Source organism: Helianthus annuus, chromosome 6 (assembly GCF_002127325.2).
Source record: "Helianthus annuus cultivar XRQ/B chromosome 6, HanXRQr2.0-SUNRISE, whole genome shotgun sequence".
Lineage (NCBI taxonomy): Eukaryota > Viridiplantae > Streptophyta > Magnoliopsida > Asterales > Asteraceae > Helianthus > Helianthus annuus.
The window spans coordinates 58,289,404-58,305,436 of record NC_035438.2 but is presented as its reverse complement, the minus strand read 5'-3'; the positions used below and the strand labels follow the sequence as shown (position 1 = coordinate 58,305,436).

At 35.7% G+C, this 16,033-nt stretch overlaps 1 protein-coding gene across 1 annotated transcript; it reads left to right on the top strand.

The window, feature by feature from the left end:
* The first annotated feature begins 425 nt into the window (after window positions 1-425).
* LOC110944894 lies at window positions 426-1,007 on the top strand. The gene has a single exon (XM_022186539.1). The coding sequence runs from the start codon at window positions 426-428 to the stop codon at window positions 1,005-1,007; it is 582 nt and encodes a 193-aa protein (XP_022042231.1).
* Window positions 1,008-16,033: the final 15,026 nt, after the last annotated feature.

Here is a 16,033-nt window from a genome sequence, read left to right as displayed (position 1 = left end):
CTCGAATCGATTCCTACAAGCGGAATCCAACTTTAGAAATCAACAAGCTAGTATTCAAAACATTGAAAAACAACTAAATCAACTAGCCCAAAATTTCTCAGAGAGACCACAAGGCGCATTACCTAGCAATACCGAAACCAGCTCAAAGGCGCAAAAGGCACCTCATAACAATAAGAATCTGGACCGTAGGCCCCGAGGAAGCCCCACTACCCTCAACCAATAATAATCCACCCATCCAAACCACGACTTCGCCACCAACCCACAAGGAAACAACTCATCCGCCAAATTCCGAACCTACCAAAAACCCCTCGCTACCCTACCCCGGTCGGTTACTTCGCCAAAAGACCAACGGGCAATTCACAAAATTCATAAACTTACTAAAGCAATTGCATATCAATCTTCCATTTGTGGAAGTCCTCACTCAAATGCCAAAGTACTCAAAATTCATGAGAGACTTCCTCACTCACAAAAGGAAGATTGAAACATTACAATTGGTCAATCTAAGTGAAGAATGTTCTGTCGTACTACTCAACAAACTCCCACAAAAGAAAATCGACCCCGGAAGCTTCACCATCCCTTGTTCCATTAGGGGATCACCTGTACGAAATGCATTAGCTGACTTTGGGGCTAGCATCAATTTCATGCTCGCATCAATGTTTGACCGACTCGGACTAGGTAAGACGAGCCCCACAAAGATGTGCATACAACTCGCCGATAGGTCTATCAAACACCCACAAGGTGTCATCAAGAATTTATTGGTAAAAGTCGGAGACTTTGTCTTCCCGACCGACTTTGTTATACTCGACATGGAGGAAGACACCGAAATACCACTCATTCTAGGAAGACCATTCCTTTCAACCGCTCGTGCAATGGTGGATATGAGTGATGGGAAGTTAACATTGAGGGTTGGAGACAAGGAGATGAAATTCAGGGTTGGGAAAAGAGAAGAGGACGACCCGGTCAACTACATGGATGTCATAGACTCAAGCTTGGATGACGCTCTCTGACGGTGCAACACGAGATGCGAGACATCCCGCTCGGGTAACATATGACTGACTTTGGGTCTAGCCAAGGACCCTTATAAACGTGGCGCACCACGGAGGCATTCCGCGGAACTATCCGTAGTTTTTAGTTTAAGTTTAACTTTTGTGTTTTCTAGTTTAGTTTTACTTTTCAGGAATAAACCACACTCGAAAAGATGGAGGTTACCAAGGGAACGTTAAAACCACACCCCATGCACGAAAACAGAGCCTTTCGTCAACTTTTCCAGCATTATAGCAAGTTTAGTACAGGTCCGTGCTCAGCCCAACACGCCCCGTGCCCAGGCTCTGCAGAAAAATTGTCCAGTTCAGGTAAATTGCCACGGGCCGTGCTCACTGAACACGCCCCGTGGCCAGCCTTCTGTTAAAATATGATACTGGCGATCTGACCACGGGGCCGTGGCTAGACTGCCAGTAACATAAAAACTTGTTTTTAATCACCATTTACACATTCGAATCAACCTAAAAACTTATTTTTGGGACACATTGAGGACAATTTGTAATTTAAGTGTGGGGGGGGGGGATGCTAAACCTCGAATCTTGCAAGTCCTAATAACAAGCCTTACACAAAACTCTATTGGAACCGCTAATCACCCCAAATTTTTTCCAAAATTTTCAATTTTTTTTACTTGTCTTGGTTTAATTCGGGAATAACAAGTTCTAAAAATGTTATATTTTTACAAATTTACAACCGATAGCGTCATGATAAAAAGAACCAAATAAGAAAATTATGAAAAGGCATGACAAATCTAATTAAAATTTGATTATATATACTTGATAACATTATAAACCCATTCCACAACAAGTGAGTTTTGAGCTTTTATTGAGCATACATACATACATACATACATACATACATACATACATACATACATACATACATACATACATACATACATATATATATATATATATATATATATATATATATATATATATATATATATATATATATATATATATATATATATATAGGGGAAGGTTCATTGGGGAACACTAAAAAAGTGGGGAACAGCGGGGAACCGGCTCAAACGAACTCCGATTGAACTCATTCCAGCGGCGTTGGAACCGGCTCGTCGAACCCTAACTAAGATATCTTAACCCTAAACCCTAAATCCTAACTCCTAAACTCTAAACCCTAAAGCTAAAAAATAAGGCTAAAACCTAAGCTAAACCGTAAAATCTAAACTATAAACCCTAAAAGCTAAACCCTAAAGGCTAAACCTAAAGCTAAATCCTATAGCTAAACCCTAAAGCTAAACCCTAAAGCTAAACCCTAAATCCTAAAGCTAAACTCTAAACCCTAAAGCTAAACCCTAAGGCTAAACCCTAAAGCTAAACCCTAAAAGTCAAACCCTAATATATTTAGGGTTTAGGGGTTATGATTTAGCGTTTAGGGTTAAGAGATCCTAGTTAGGGTTCGACGAGACGGTTCCAACGCCGCTGGAATGAGTCTAATCGGAGTTCGTTTGAGTCGGTTCCCCACTGTTGCCCACTTTTTTAGTGTTCCCCAATGAACCTCACACTAAATATATATATATATATATATATATATCTAAACTAAATGCTCATTTTTTGTTTCTTGTGTGAATAACCGCTTGGTTCTTACGAATCTAGAACTTGCCACGATGATACATTCCCGGTCCTTATCAACTTGAACCCAAGTAAGTAAATGATGGAGGCATTAGTACTAACCCATTTTTCCTTTCAACACCATTATTTTCCATTTTTTTTACCACCTACCCAAAATCCCCCTAGTTAACCCCTTCGAGCCTAAACCTTTTCATTTCAAAACCCACAAAACAAACACCATTTACCCACCAAAACCTTTTTCTTTTCAAATCCCTTTGTTTTAGTAAAAAGCTCGGTTATCTTGTGACACGAAAAAAAATGAAAGTCTTGCAATAAACAAACAAGTTCCTCAAAGAAATCTTGTTTGAATGTGCTTAGTTTGAATAAAAGTCACAAAAACAAAAAGTTTTACGACGACCGACGCTTTTTACGCTTTTCGCCATTTTTACTAACCACTAACCGAAACCACCTACCCTTAGCCCAAGCCTAACCCTTCCCCAAGTACACTTGATATTTACGAAGGTTTATAGTTAAAAAGGAGGAGGATTGATCGCTTGGCAAGCATATGGTAGAAGTAAGTTCCATGTTGGTCTCGAGTGTTTCACAAAAATACATCTTCGGCCGAGTGTTGAGTGATCTCCCATGAGGTATGTGAACTTGTATATAAATGGAATTTTAAAGAGGCATGTTATGCCCAAATAAGTAATTTTTCTTATAAAAGTTCTAAATAAATCATGACGAATAGGAATGTAAATAAAATAAAAATAAAACTTAAATAAAGATCTTGGATTCCCGACACTCAAGATGAGCCCACAACTTCTCCTCTACCTCTTCCATTTGGGTGTGTAAGCCACATATTAATGAGTTTTGCTTGAGGACAAGCAAAGATTCAAGTGTGGGGGTATTTGATGTGTGCAAAATGAAACATATAAATTACATCAAATGAGGCATAAAACTAACCCTTTTTTAGTACTAATGTTGGAAAAAGCGTGTTTCTTTCTTCCTTTTGAATTTACAGGACCAAATGAGCTTAAACAAACAAAAGGAGCAAATAAGCAGCCAAAACCAGCATAAATACAAAAAGAAGGAATAAACGTGACATGCCCGACCCCTCGGCAGCATTCGTAAAGCAAAAACAAGGCAACAGAAGCCTGACCACGGGGTCGTGCCCAGCTGGGCATGGGGCATGGTCAGGGGCCTGCACAAAAGACAAACCTTTAGAAGCTTCCACGCCCACCACGGGGGCGTGCCCAGCTCAGCACGGGGCGTGGTCAACTTAAAGATACGAAAAATCTTGATAGTACAGATACGAGTTGACCACAGGGCCATGCCCCAGAGACACGGGGCCATGCCCCAGAGACACGGGGCCATGTGGGGCCCTTTGCTGACACTTGCAATTAATGAAGGAAGAGAAAAGACTGGCCACGGGGGCGTGCCCGCCGGACACGGTTCATTTGAAAGGCATCCCTTGGCAAACCACTACTCTCCCACTTTGCCACCACTCCACCACCACTACAACACCAACACCCACCACCATCATCCATCATCCATCTTTAGAGTGTGTAGTAGTCTCGGGATCCAAGATTGATTGTAAGGGGTCTTGCCAATCAAAGGCCATGTTTGGTTAAGCCTCTTACATCACTTGGTGAAGATAAGTCTTTATTGTATTACTTTTGATTTTTATTTTTCGGCACTTTTTATTTGGGATTGTATTAATGACTTTAATAACTAGTTTCTTATGTTGAAGGTGAATTTTTCTTATCATTTTTCCGTGGTGTCTTGAGGTTACTATACTTACTATAAAAAGTAAAAGATTGCATCATTCATGTCTTTACGGTGTATATAAAGGCATGTTGATTACCTGGTCGGGGGTTAGGGGAATGGTTTGGTAAGGTTCTTGCCTTGTTCAGTGTATAGATCCTACAAGGACCTAGTTCAAGCTTACTAGGACCTCCTTCAATACCCACTGGTATTGGATGGCGGGGGTGCGAATAGCTTGAACCCTCATATGTAAACTACTATTAATACTTTAAACCGGCTTCTTGGGATTGTATCCTTGCTGACTCAAACTACTTAGCCGAGGGTAACATCTCCTTCAAAAGAGGGGCCTACCACGTTTTGCATTAATAACTTACTTAATTGTCTTTCAATATTCCGACCTTTTGGGATTGTATCCCTGCTAACTCAAACCACTGGGTTGAGGGTAACGTCACCTTCAAAAGAGGGGCCTACTACTATAACTAAGATAATCTCTTAAAAAGTTCGAAAGTGCGAAAATCATCAAAGGATACATTAAAGGCGAGTCGGATCCAAGTGATTCTATCTTGTCTATCTATTTTCATTTTAATTATCTTTGCATTTTTAGTTTTTATTTTTATGTTTCAAAACTCTTCTAAAAAAAATTAGATTGATTAGACGTTGAGGATAAACCGGTAATAAAAGCTCTTGTGTCCTTGGACGACCTCGGTATCTTACCAACGCTATACTACGCTCACAATGGGTGCACTTGCCCAAGTGTGTGTTTTGTGTTAGTAGAATATCGTGTTTTATAAATTTAAAACTTGACTAATGCGTAAAATGGGCTCAAAATATGAATAAAAACATATCACGCTTCGCACACACCAGGGTCTTAAATGCAAGAAACACACCTAACTAGTCACAAAATGGACGAATAGAGGGGGCTGATTAACAATTCTGCGGATCACACTATCTGGCGGGGCGTGAGAGAAATAGGGCTGGGGGTCGTGGCCCGCGAGCCACATGGCTGGTGGAATTTGTTTGTTATTTTTACACTTTCAGTCCCTATAGTTTCATATTTGGGTGTTTAAGATGTTTTAAGTATAAAAGGCAAGGTGTAAGGGTGTATTATGAAACTTACACATAAAATAAATAGAGTAAATTACAAGTTTTGTCCTTTATCTTTGTCCCAAATTTCAGGCGCCGTCCTTTACCTTTAAAATTGATGAGTTTTGTCCTTAATGTTTACAAATCTTGCACATTATGTCCTTTAGGCCAAACCCAGTTAGAGTTTTTGGTTAAATTTGGTCATGTGCAAGGCACATGAGGGTATTTTTGACATTTTACCCTATTATTTAAATAAATATCTTAAAAGAAAATATAAAATAATATATATTAACAATATTCTTTCTCTGCTCTGCATCTCTTTCCTAAAACCTCCACAACCTAATTACACCATCACCTCCACCTCTTTCCACCACTGCCGCCACCACCGCCACCACAACCTCCTTCCACCATCGCCACCACCTTCTTCCACCACTGCCGCCACCAAACGGTTCAATGAATCTTTAAAAGCTTCAATGTATTTTGGGACTAAAAATATAAAACAATAGCAGAATTACCTTATTCTTCGCGATAAACATCCCGGAACTTGTTCTGACCTTACTAAGCTTACTCTCACCAGAAACATTATCTGCAACTGCAGATCTTTTCAGCTCAGATTTAGCCTGTTACATAGCATCCCCAAATAAGCCCAAATGCAATTCAATCAAACCCTAATATGCTCTCCAAAGTCCAAACAACTACTAGCAATCAACTCATAACTAAACTGTTGTTATTTTTCCGATTATTAGTTTGAACATAAACTAGAATAATAATAACCAAATTAATCCTTACCATCATCCACAAATCCAATAAAGAAGACAAATAAATCCGATTGAAAAAAACCGATTGAAATCCTATCTAGATTCATCTAACACCCACCACCGATTCCAGTCAGACCATCGTCAGAACACCACAGCACCATCACCACCGCAGTAGAAAACGGAGGACCTTCAGTATGTGATGTCGCCGGAGAAGACGGAGCGATTTACCCTGTACCTAACCCACCACCACCGCCGTGCCTTCACCACCGCACCTAACCCACCACCAACGCCATGCCTTCACCACCGCCGTGCCTTCACCATCTCAACCACCTGCATCTGCATCTGTGTTTGAGAGAGAGAGAAGACATGAAAGTTATTTAAATAATGTTTTGTTTATATATATATTGTTTTGTTTTTAAGTTGTACAAATTGACCTTTTAATAAAAGTTATTTACAAACTAGCCCCTGGAAAGCTCAAATGACAAGAATGCCCTCATGTGCCATGCACATGATCAGTTTTAACCAAAAAATCTAACTGAGTTTGCCCTAAAGGACATAACGTGCAAGATTTGCAAACATTAAGGACAAAACTCATCAATTTTAAAGGTAAAGGACAGCGCCTGAAATTTGGGACAAACATAAAGGACAAAACTTGTAATTTACTCAAATAAATATAAAATAAGTGTGAATAAGTATGTTTGTCGAGAATAAGTATCGTATACGCATGAATTGAGCGTGTATGACAAGTGTTTGTACGTTTAACACACTTTGCATGAATTACGAATAGGTTATGATATGTATAATGAATTCGAACGTATGAATAAGTATGAACATGTAGATCATGAATTTAAAGAAACACAAATTTTATTTATGATCCAAGTCTCAAATTTTACAACGATACAACGGAAAAGACGATTACGAGAATACAAGATTTCCAAAAATAGAAATACAAACAATGCTTTCTAATTAAGGAAAGTATGAAAAAGTAGGGCGTTACACTAAATCACAGAGTTGTTCAAGAATGCGTAATCTATCTGTGTTCAACACCTCGTCCATCGTCAATGAATAACCCACCTCGTGTTAATAAGTCACTTTCACCGTTCTTGATTGTTCATCTAAACTCCAACTGGTAACTGTTGGTAGATCAGTATCGTCATCATCATCATCATCATCTGTTGGAAATTTTCTCTTCAATCTTCTTATTACCATTTGAGTCCTTTCACAATAGTTTCCCTTGGAACCCCAAGGGCCAGAATATCCCTCTGAACGGCTTCATCTATACTAAGTATGGCCTTGATTGTTTTGACCTTCACCCTTCTCCTGTCAGAGAACTTTAGGACGAAACATCTCTCTGACATCTCAAAACTCCATGCAATAACTTGAGCCATTTTTTAAAGTTGTATGGCATTTTAAACAATGTGTGGCGTGTTTAGAGAATGTGTGGAGTGTTAAGTTTGTTTACCTGTTCTACTTATATAATGACCTTTTTTTACGCGAGCTAGATATATGTTTTTGGCGCTAAAAACATTAGTAATTATATTTTTGATGTGTATTTTTTGTATCTTTTGTCGTGCCATGTAGGATGCAAACCTATAATGTGACAGGTAATTATGACGTCTTAAAAATATAAAAAATTCAATTGCCATGACGTGGTTTTTAATATAATAAATGTTAGTAATAAAGTTTCCGTCGTTTCAGCTACTGTTTGTAGTTACTGTTTTTTTAGCTTTTTGTCTGTTAACACTGTAACACGTCCCATATTTAGGTTTTTGGCGTTTTGTATTTAATGACATTTAGATAAAGATGGCACATTGTTCTATTCTCTTGCACATTGTTTTATACAATTCAGTTAATTTTTGGAGTTTTTTAATAATAATTGTTTAATAATGTTCAAAATGGCTTTGATTGTTTTAACAAACACTCTTCTTCTGTTGTCAAAACGGATCACAAATCTTCTGATTTTGAGGGTGTATCTCCATGAAACAATGGTTGCCATTTTTCTTCCATTCAGATTCTTTTTTTTTGGAATTTGGCGTTTTGGTTAAAGATGGCGTTTTTAGTATGATCAATGGAAGTGATGATGGAAGCGATGGTAACATCGTTTATATAATGATGTCTTTGGCGCGTAGTTTAGGAGGGATTTTTTTTGTAATAAATGTTAATAATTAACTTTTAGTTAATGTTTGTTCCATCTATCTGTTAAATCTACAACACGTTTTATCATTAAGGTTTGGCGTTCTGTATCAATAGCATTATAGTCGTTTAATTTGGAAGTGATTGATGTGTATGGAACGTAGGTTAAGGCGAGAATTTTTGAATGGCGTTTTGCTCATTAGTTTGGCGTTTTGAATTAGAGCAGTAAAAAGACCCTTTTACCCTTAATGAAGCATGTCCATGTTATAAAGTTGATGTTATTTACGAAAACGCCACCGCGCCATTCTACTCCATAGATTGTTTTGATCAAACGGATGAGGGGCGTTTTCAACGTTTTCACACTTTTAGACGTTTTCCCTAAATCCTGCTCCTATATATATATATATATATATATATATATATATATAGGAGAAGGTTCATTTGAGAAGAAAATTAAATTAAGAAGAAAAAGAACAAAGGGTACAAATATAAAACATTAAATAATTTTTCTCTCAACTCATTTATTATTATCTTTGACTAATTAATTAGTCATAAACACTATCATCCTCCACACTTAAATTTTTGCTTACACACATCAAAATTTATCCTACACGTTTTGAAATTTATCCTACACATATTGACATTTTTCCTACACAGCTCACAATTCATCATACACACCTTGTAATTTATGCTACACTTTAAATTATATATTTTTTCTTTTTTTTTCTGAAAAATATGGTTTTTTGAAAATAAGTTACAAATTTAATATAGTTAGCTATTAAAAAGGAAGACTACTAATTAATGATCCATTTAAGTTTACCAATATACCCTTACACTGATATTAAATACAAAAATTAAATGAATTAAAATGAAGCATCCGTATTGGATGAAACTCTTTTGTTTTTTATTCTTATAAAAAGTTCTTCTCATTTGAACTCTCCAACATATATATGTATATTGATTTCGAGGGATGATGAATAGTAACTTTATTTTTATAATAATAATATATAGTTTTTATTATTTTATTATTTAATATATTATAATGGTTTATTATTATATTTACTTTTAATAACATATTTTTCTTTTTTTTTAAAGATATATTTCCTTTACCTTTTTTTAATAATTGTTTTTTATAAATATATTAATTTATCGAATAATTCGATACTTCTTTAATAAGTTACATCTATAACTTTTTCTAAAAACTTAAGTAGCTGTGCTTGATTTGTTTCCGTGACTTTCCGTTATAAGTTTTATTAGAACGAGGTTATAATTAAACTATAGTATTTTTTTTTGGTATTATAAAACGGTATGATTGTAAACTAAATTGTTCTAATGGTTTGACTTTCTAAACAACATGCTTTTTTTTTTCAAATCACGTTTGTTTTACAATATCATTTACTCGGTTTCGCCGCATCGTGCGATATAAAAAAACTAGTTACATATTAATATAAACTCTTCATGAATAGTGATATATATTTTTAAATTATTTGTTTCTACTTTTTTAGCATTTATTTTTTTATTTATTTTATTCTATGTTTTGAGTATTTATTTTTTTAATGAATTTGTATTCATTATTTAGTTTAATTTTTTCTTAATAAGTTGTATTCGTTAACTTTTTAAAAAATCTTACTTTGTAACTATGTTTATATATTTTTCAACATTGCTATATAAGTTTTATTGAAAATGAATATCGTGTCATTGTCATATTAAACCGAACCAAAATAAACGATGAATGATAATTTTTATCTGTTCTATGTTTAATTTTTTCAACATTTTGATACAACTTTTATTGAAACGGATATTGTGTCGCTATCATACAAGAGTGAGCTGAATCGACCAAAAAACATTTGTATCGATGCAGGTGTGTAGTTTTATTGTTTTTTGCTTTCGATGAACTGACATTGTATCGCTATCATACCGTAACGAACAGAACAAGATCGGTAACGGTACTTGTATCAATTTTATGGCTTCATGTTTAATAACGGATATTGTGCCGCTACCGTAGTAAACCCTGCTAAAACCGAAGGAACAATATCTGTTTTGGTACCAGTATATATTTTATTGTTTTTGCTTTCAATAAACTTACGTCGTATCGTACCGAACAACATTGGTACCAAGACCTGTACTCACTTTTATTGTTTTTGGTTTCGATAATTTTTCATACAATGCTATCCGCGATGGTATATAAATATCGGTACCGTGGCGATCTGAACCGGTCGATACCGTTCGAACACCATTGATTCCGGTACCGGTGTTCGCTTCTCTCGTTTTCGATCGACGTAAAACACATTTTGATTTCTATACTTAGTGCATGTATCATACTGGTACTATAGCAAACCAAAGCGATACCGATCCAGTAATTGCAGTACCCTACCGCCGCATGGCGTGGTCAAATACACTAGTTATGAATTAAAATGCAACTTGCACAAAAAAAAATAATTATTAAGCATACTTTGATAAAAGTGTAACAACAACAAGAAAAATTTGTTGAAATTGATTTTTTACTTTAATTGGTTGCAAAGTGTGTTGAAGAATATTTTTGGGAAGCATCTACCATACCTAAAAGCTTTGGAATGAAGATGACATCTCTTCTATTTTTGATAGTGTTAAAAGACAAAAAGCTAAGTCTTCAATTCAGTTATTTATTAGTAAGGGAAATATCATTAAAAACCAACATACTTTCTATTTTTCTCATAAAAGTCCCTCAACAATTTTTGATTTGTATTATTTTGATTTATAAAGTCTGGTTACTGATGTTTGTGTATTCTTTAAACATGTAGTAAGTCTAGAAATAATAAATTGAGGGATTGTTTGTGCATTGTCTAGAAGGTTTAAGGCTTCTAGATTTTGATATGAAGGTCTTATGTGTAATTTGGATGGAAATATCAGCGAGTTATCAACATCTAGTGTTGGAGTCCGACCTTTGGGCTATGTTCATCTTCTCTTAAATTCATTGTGGGATTTTAGGTTATGTTTTGTATATTATGTTCTTGTTGAGCAGAAGAGTCGCTGATCTGAGTTTGTATATTTTCACATCATCTTTGTGAAGATTGTTTGAATTCTCAACAATTCAGTATGTGTTAGGGTTTGATTAATAAAAATGGTCTGGGTAATCTTGATGTTTGTATATTATTTTTAATGCGTTTTTTTACTAAAAAACGTGTTTCATCTAATAATCGATTTGTGGACTTCGATTCAAGTTTTTTTGCTTCTGGTAGCTTTTGATTAATTTATAAAAGATTAAAATTAGAAATAAATCCCAAGCAAGATTTTTATATGCATTTAGAAATTCTTGCAAATATTGGTTAAATTTTGACCTAAAACATGTTTTAAGGACAAAAGATAGTTAAACCTCAAATTGTAATTGAAGTTAATATAGGAACGTTTGCACGACCAAACGAGTCGTTCAGAAGAGATCTCGTCCAATGCGAAAGGCGGAAGCAGACGTATCAGAGTAGTTTCAGCTGATTTACACTTAGATTCACTTAAACTGTCTCTTATATTATATAACAACGTTTACAATGCTGGAGACACTTCTGCAGCACCTCGGTACCGGAATCCAAATCGTTACAAATGAAAGACTCAAGGAACATATTTATAGGCTGCCCATTTCGTACGAAACAGGTTCACACGAATTGACCAGTGCCATTTCGTACGAAATGGACATGTTTCCATTTCGTGCGAAATGGACATCCTCCTCTAAAACTCTAATTTCCCGTACAACATGCCCTGATTTATCTAACCTATCACAAGACTCGATACAAGACGAAGTCAACAGACATATGTACCAACAGACTCCCCCTTGGATGTTGACGAAGTCTTCTATGTCGAGTCTTCAACGTCTTCAGTCTATATCAGTCTTCAAGCTCTTTCAAAGTATCTGACAATGTAAGTATCCTTCAATCTCTATCTCTTCTTTTCTCTTTCTTCCAGAATCTTAATCTGACTCTATCTTCTATTGATCAGATCTCTTGATTCCTTAAGTTCTTCAGTATCAGCAGCTTGCGAGAACTCAGTTCCAAGATCAGAGGCTGGCTCTATGCATCTTCAGACTCCCCCTTTCGATAAGCTGGGATCGTAGTCTGGAATAGCTCTCGTTCTGGCTCAAACTCTGCTTATCACGTTTTGCAGCTTTCATAGGTTCAGGAACGTTTCCTGGCTCTCCGTAGCAACAGGATCTGGAACCTGGCTTTTGCATAGCTTTTAAAATTCATCCTGGCTGCTTCTACCTACACAAACTCTATCTCACAATAAATTTTACAAATTTTAAAAATTTGACAAATTTAGAAACCACTTGTAGATAATTTTTTTTTTAAAAATGATTTAACATTTCTAATCTTTAACTCACCACTTGTAAAATCAATTCTCAAACCATCTCTTGTATGAATACCATTTTTTTTTTATTTCTACACACACACTCTCCCAACCCACTGTTGTTCATCATGTTCAGCACTCGAAACCTTGAAAATCAGCTTTCCAACAGCAGTTGTCGAAAATAAGATAAAATAAAATCTTTTTGGTTTTTCAAAACTTTATGTTAAAACACTCCGAAAATCTTTTTGGATTTTCTTTTAAATGAAAAGCAATAAAGAAATATTTACAGACAATATTTTTGTGAGATTGTGTAAGAGGATCATATCAGTTTGTGAGACAAATCACTAACACCGTTAAGCTTTAAACATTTTAAGTTCTAAACAATTCACTTAGATTGTCAGTATACTGATCCACTTAAATTTTCACACAAAGTTCAATTGTTTCGAGATACAAGATTAGTGTTTTAAGAACTTAAACTTATTCGTGTGTCCCACCTCAGAATATACTCCCATATCCAGACTCCTATATTAAGTCTTATAGGTGAGTGTACACTAATGATATCTGTAAACGGGTAATGCGAGACCATGAGAGTTCAGGTTAGAACTTCCGTTTAGACAAAGAGATGATGGCTCGACTTTAGGTGTGTCCCGTTTGGGGATCTTTTCTTCAACAGCACATGATTAGCATTTTTCAATGTTTTATCATTTTTTATGCTGAAGGTGAGCTTTAAGATTAAAGCAGTGCAGAGCATTATACGAGGACTAGGCTATTGCTTCCGCAAAATCAGAGGTCCTGGTATAATACCCCAGATATCATCACGCACAAAGACCTAGTATGTCAGAAATAGAAAGCCTTTCAAACAAGATTTCAGGGGTTACCTATATATCCGAGAGATGTTCCTCACGAAATAAGTAAGTATTTGAAATTTATGTTTATATCTCGAAAAATAATCTACTAAATGTGTAAAAACCTACTGGCATATCATCAGTGAGACCGTTTATCACATTTTAAACTTTCCAATTCTTTAGCGTGCTGTGATAGTCCACTGAGGTACTATCATTTCCTCTTTTTCACAACAAAACTCATTTTTTGAAGTTTTTAAGTTTTTGGATTTTTCAAATTTTCTAATGTTTTTGGATTTTCTAAGATTTCTTACTCCCCCTAAAATTCAAAACCATTTAAAGAAAAATTTACAAACCGATGAGAATTGCTTCAATTCTCCATTCACTTGGCTTAAACAATCAGAACTCCCCCTGACAACAAACTATTTTCCCATTATGATTTCAAAACACTTAAGTTTGTTTTAATCAAAATGGTTTTTTCGGAAAATAAGTTTTGTTGATATTCACAAACCACTTGTAGGTTAGGGGTTTCATCACATTGTTTTCTCAACCACTTGTATGAAAGTTAAATCAAGTTCAACTTAATGACCTTGATTAACCACTTGTAGGTTCACTTGTCAACACTACCACTTATAAATTGAAATATGACAATTTTGAGTTTTACCACTTGTAACTTTTTCAAACAAACATATTCAAAAATGATGCCGATTCCTGCTCCACGATTACCAACTTGGGAGCTCCGGCATATCAGGATTTTCAAGCAAAGAATACAGACACCCAAGCCTAACCAGCTTTGGGTGTGACCTTTTCGGTTTCACTTGGGGTTTGAACATTCCTTTTTGCTTCATAAAATTGTTTTACCCCTTTTTCTTTCCCATCAACCATCCTTTCAAAAATATTCTTCACTTTCCCATTAAAAACCTTTTCGACATCAAATTCTTTCTTTTCAGAATAGAATTGATTCGAAATCTCAACTTTTCCAACTTTTGATTTTAAATTTTCAGCCCGCAATGGTGGAAAGTCGACATCATCCATTGGCGGTACTGAATTTTTATTTTTTTCTTCAACTTGTGGCTCCTCTGACTATGACGAGTCAGATTCATCGCCAGATTTCACATCTATTTTCTTAGCAACCCATGTTTGTGTGACAACCCTCACAATTACAGGTACCGTACAATTAATTAATCTTAATTATGTGCTTAATGACTGTGCTTGATTACAACTGACAATTTAAACTGCTTTATGATTTTTGTATCATACATACATATGCATCATATCTCATACTGTCACTCCATTTATTACACACAAACTTTAGTGACATACTTGATGCACAAAGCACAGTTAGCACACTGAACGGATAATTCAGAAACATGCTGACAATGCCAGCACATAGACAGACCATGTTTTTGAGGCCAGTATGAGCCAGAGATAGGATGTTACACTAGTGTGGAGTGTAGGGAAGTAAGGACCATAAACTGCGTCACTAGGTGATAGTTAAAGTGCCGGGAAGTGCCTAAAACCCACCAATAATGCAGAATTCTGCATTCATTAACAAAATTCAGCATTGTAACATGCTAGTAATATGCAAAAATATGGCAGAATGGTCTTGTATGCTTTCCTAAGTGCCGGGAATTAAAAGTGTTACAAAAATATATATAAAAGACACTTTACGGACTAATTAAACACTTTAACGGAACGGTATCTAACCGGATAACCGGACATTACCCGGGACACTAATTTTTTGTCAAAAACATTGTCTTATTATTTCTTGGCTAGTCATGATCCCCGTACACCATAACACCCACTAAATCCCCTACTAACTAACATATGGAATTAGATACTTGAGATTTAACTAACATTTACCAACTTGGTCAGAAAATTTACATCAAGCCCCCCCCCCCCCATGTCTGATTTCGGTCCCAAGGGACCCACCCCCATGCCCATGAGATTTTATCTCTTATATTATTAGATTGTTTCTTATTAAGGTGAACAAGATATTAGAGAATGATCTTATAAGGATGGCACCATACCTTCTCAACATCATTTCATATCCTTCACTAGATTCACCCCACTCCTTCACTCTCTTCTCTCTCCCTCTCGGCCACACATAACCGCCACCACCCACCATATCACCACCACATTCTTCCAATTTTAAGCTTCATTCAAGACTAGAAGGTGATTCAAGGGAGCTTGCAACTTGTGGAACTTCAAGGAGCCTTATTTCTTGCTTTTCCCCATCATCTTCTTCATCTTTTTCACTAGAGATCATCCCTAGCCTTCGTGCTAGTAGTAAGTCCTTGTTAAACTCTTGTTCATCTTGTTTTTATGATTAAAAGTTGTAGTATGATAGGTATGTTTAAAACACTAGAGAACAAGAACACTAAAAGGGTTAAACAAGAAACATGAACATAAAAGTTTACATGAAGATGAAAGGTTGTTAGTAGGATGTTGTAGTGAATGTGTTGTTGATTGTATGATGATTCTTGGTTGTGTGATGTTAATCACCATATGGAGATTGTTAAATGATGTA

Excerpts from the sequence above, each read along its gene's own strand:
- LOC110944894 (XM_022186539.1), top strand. The coding sequence starts at position 426 with ATGCCAAAGTACTCAAAATTCATGAGAGACTTCCTCACTCACAAAAGG.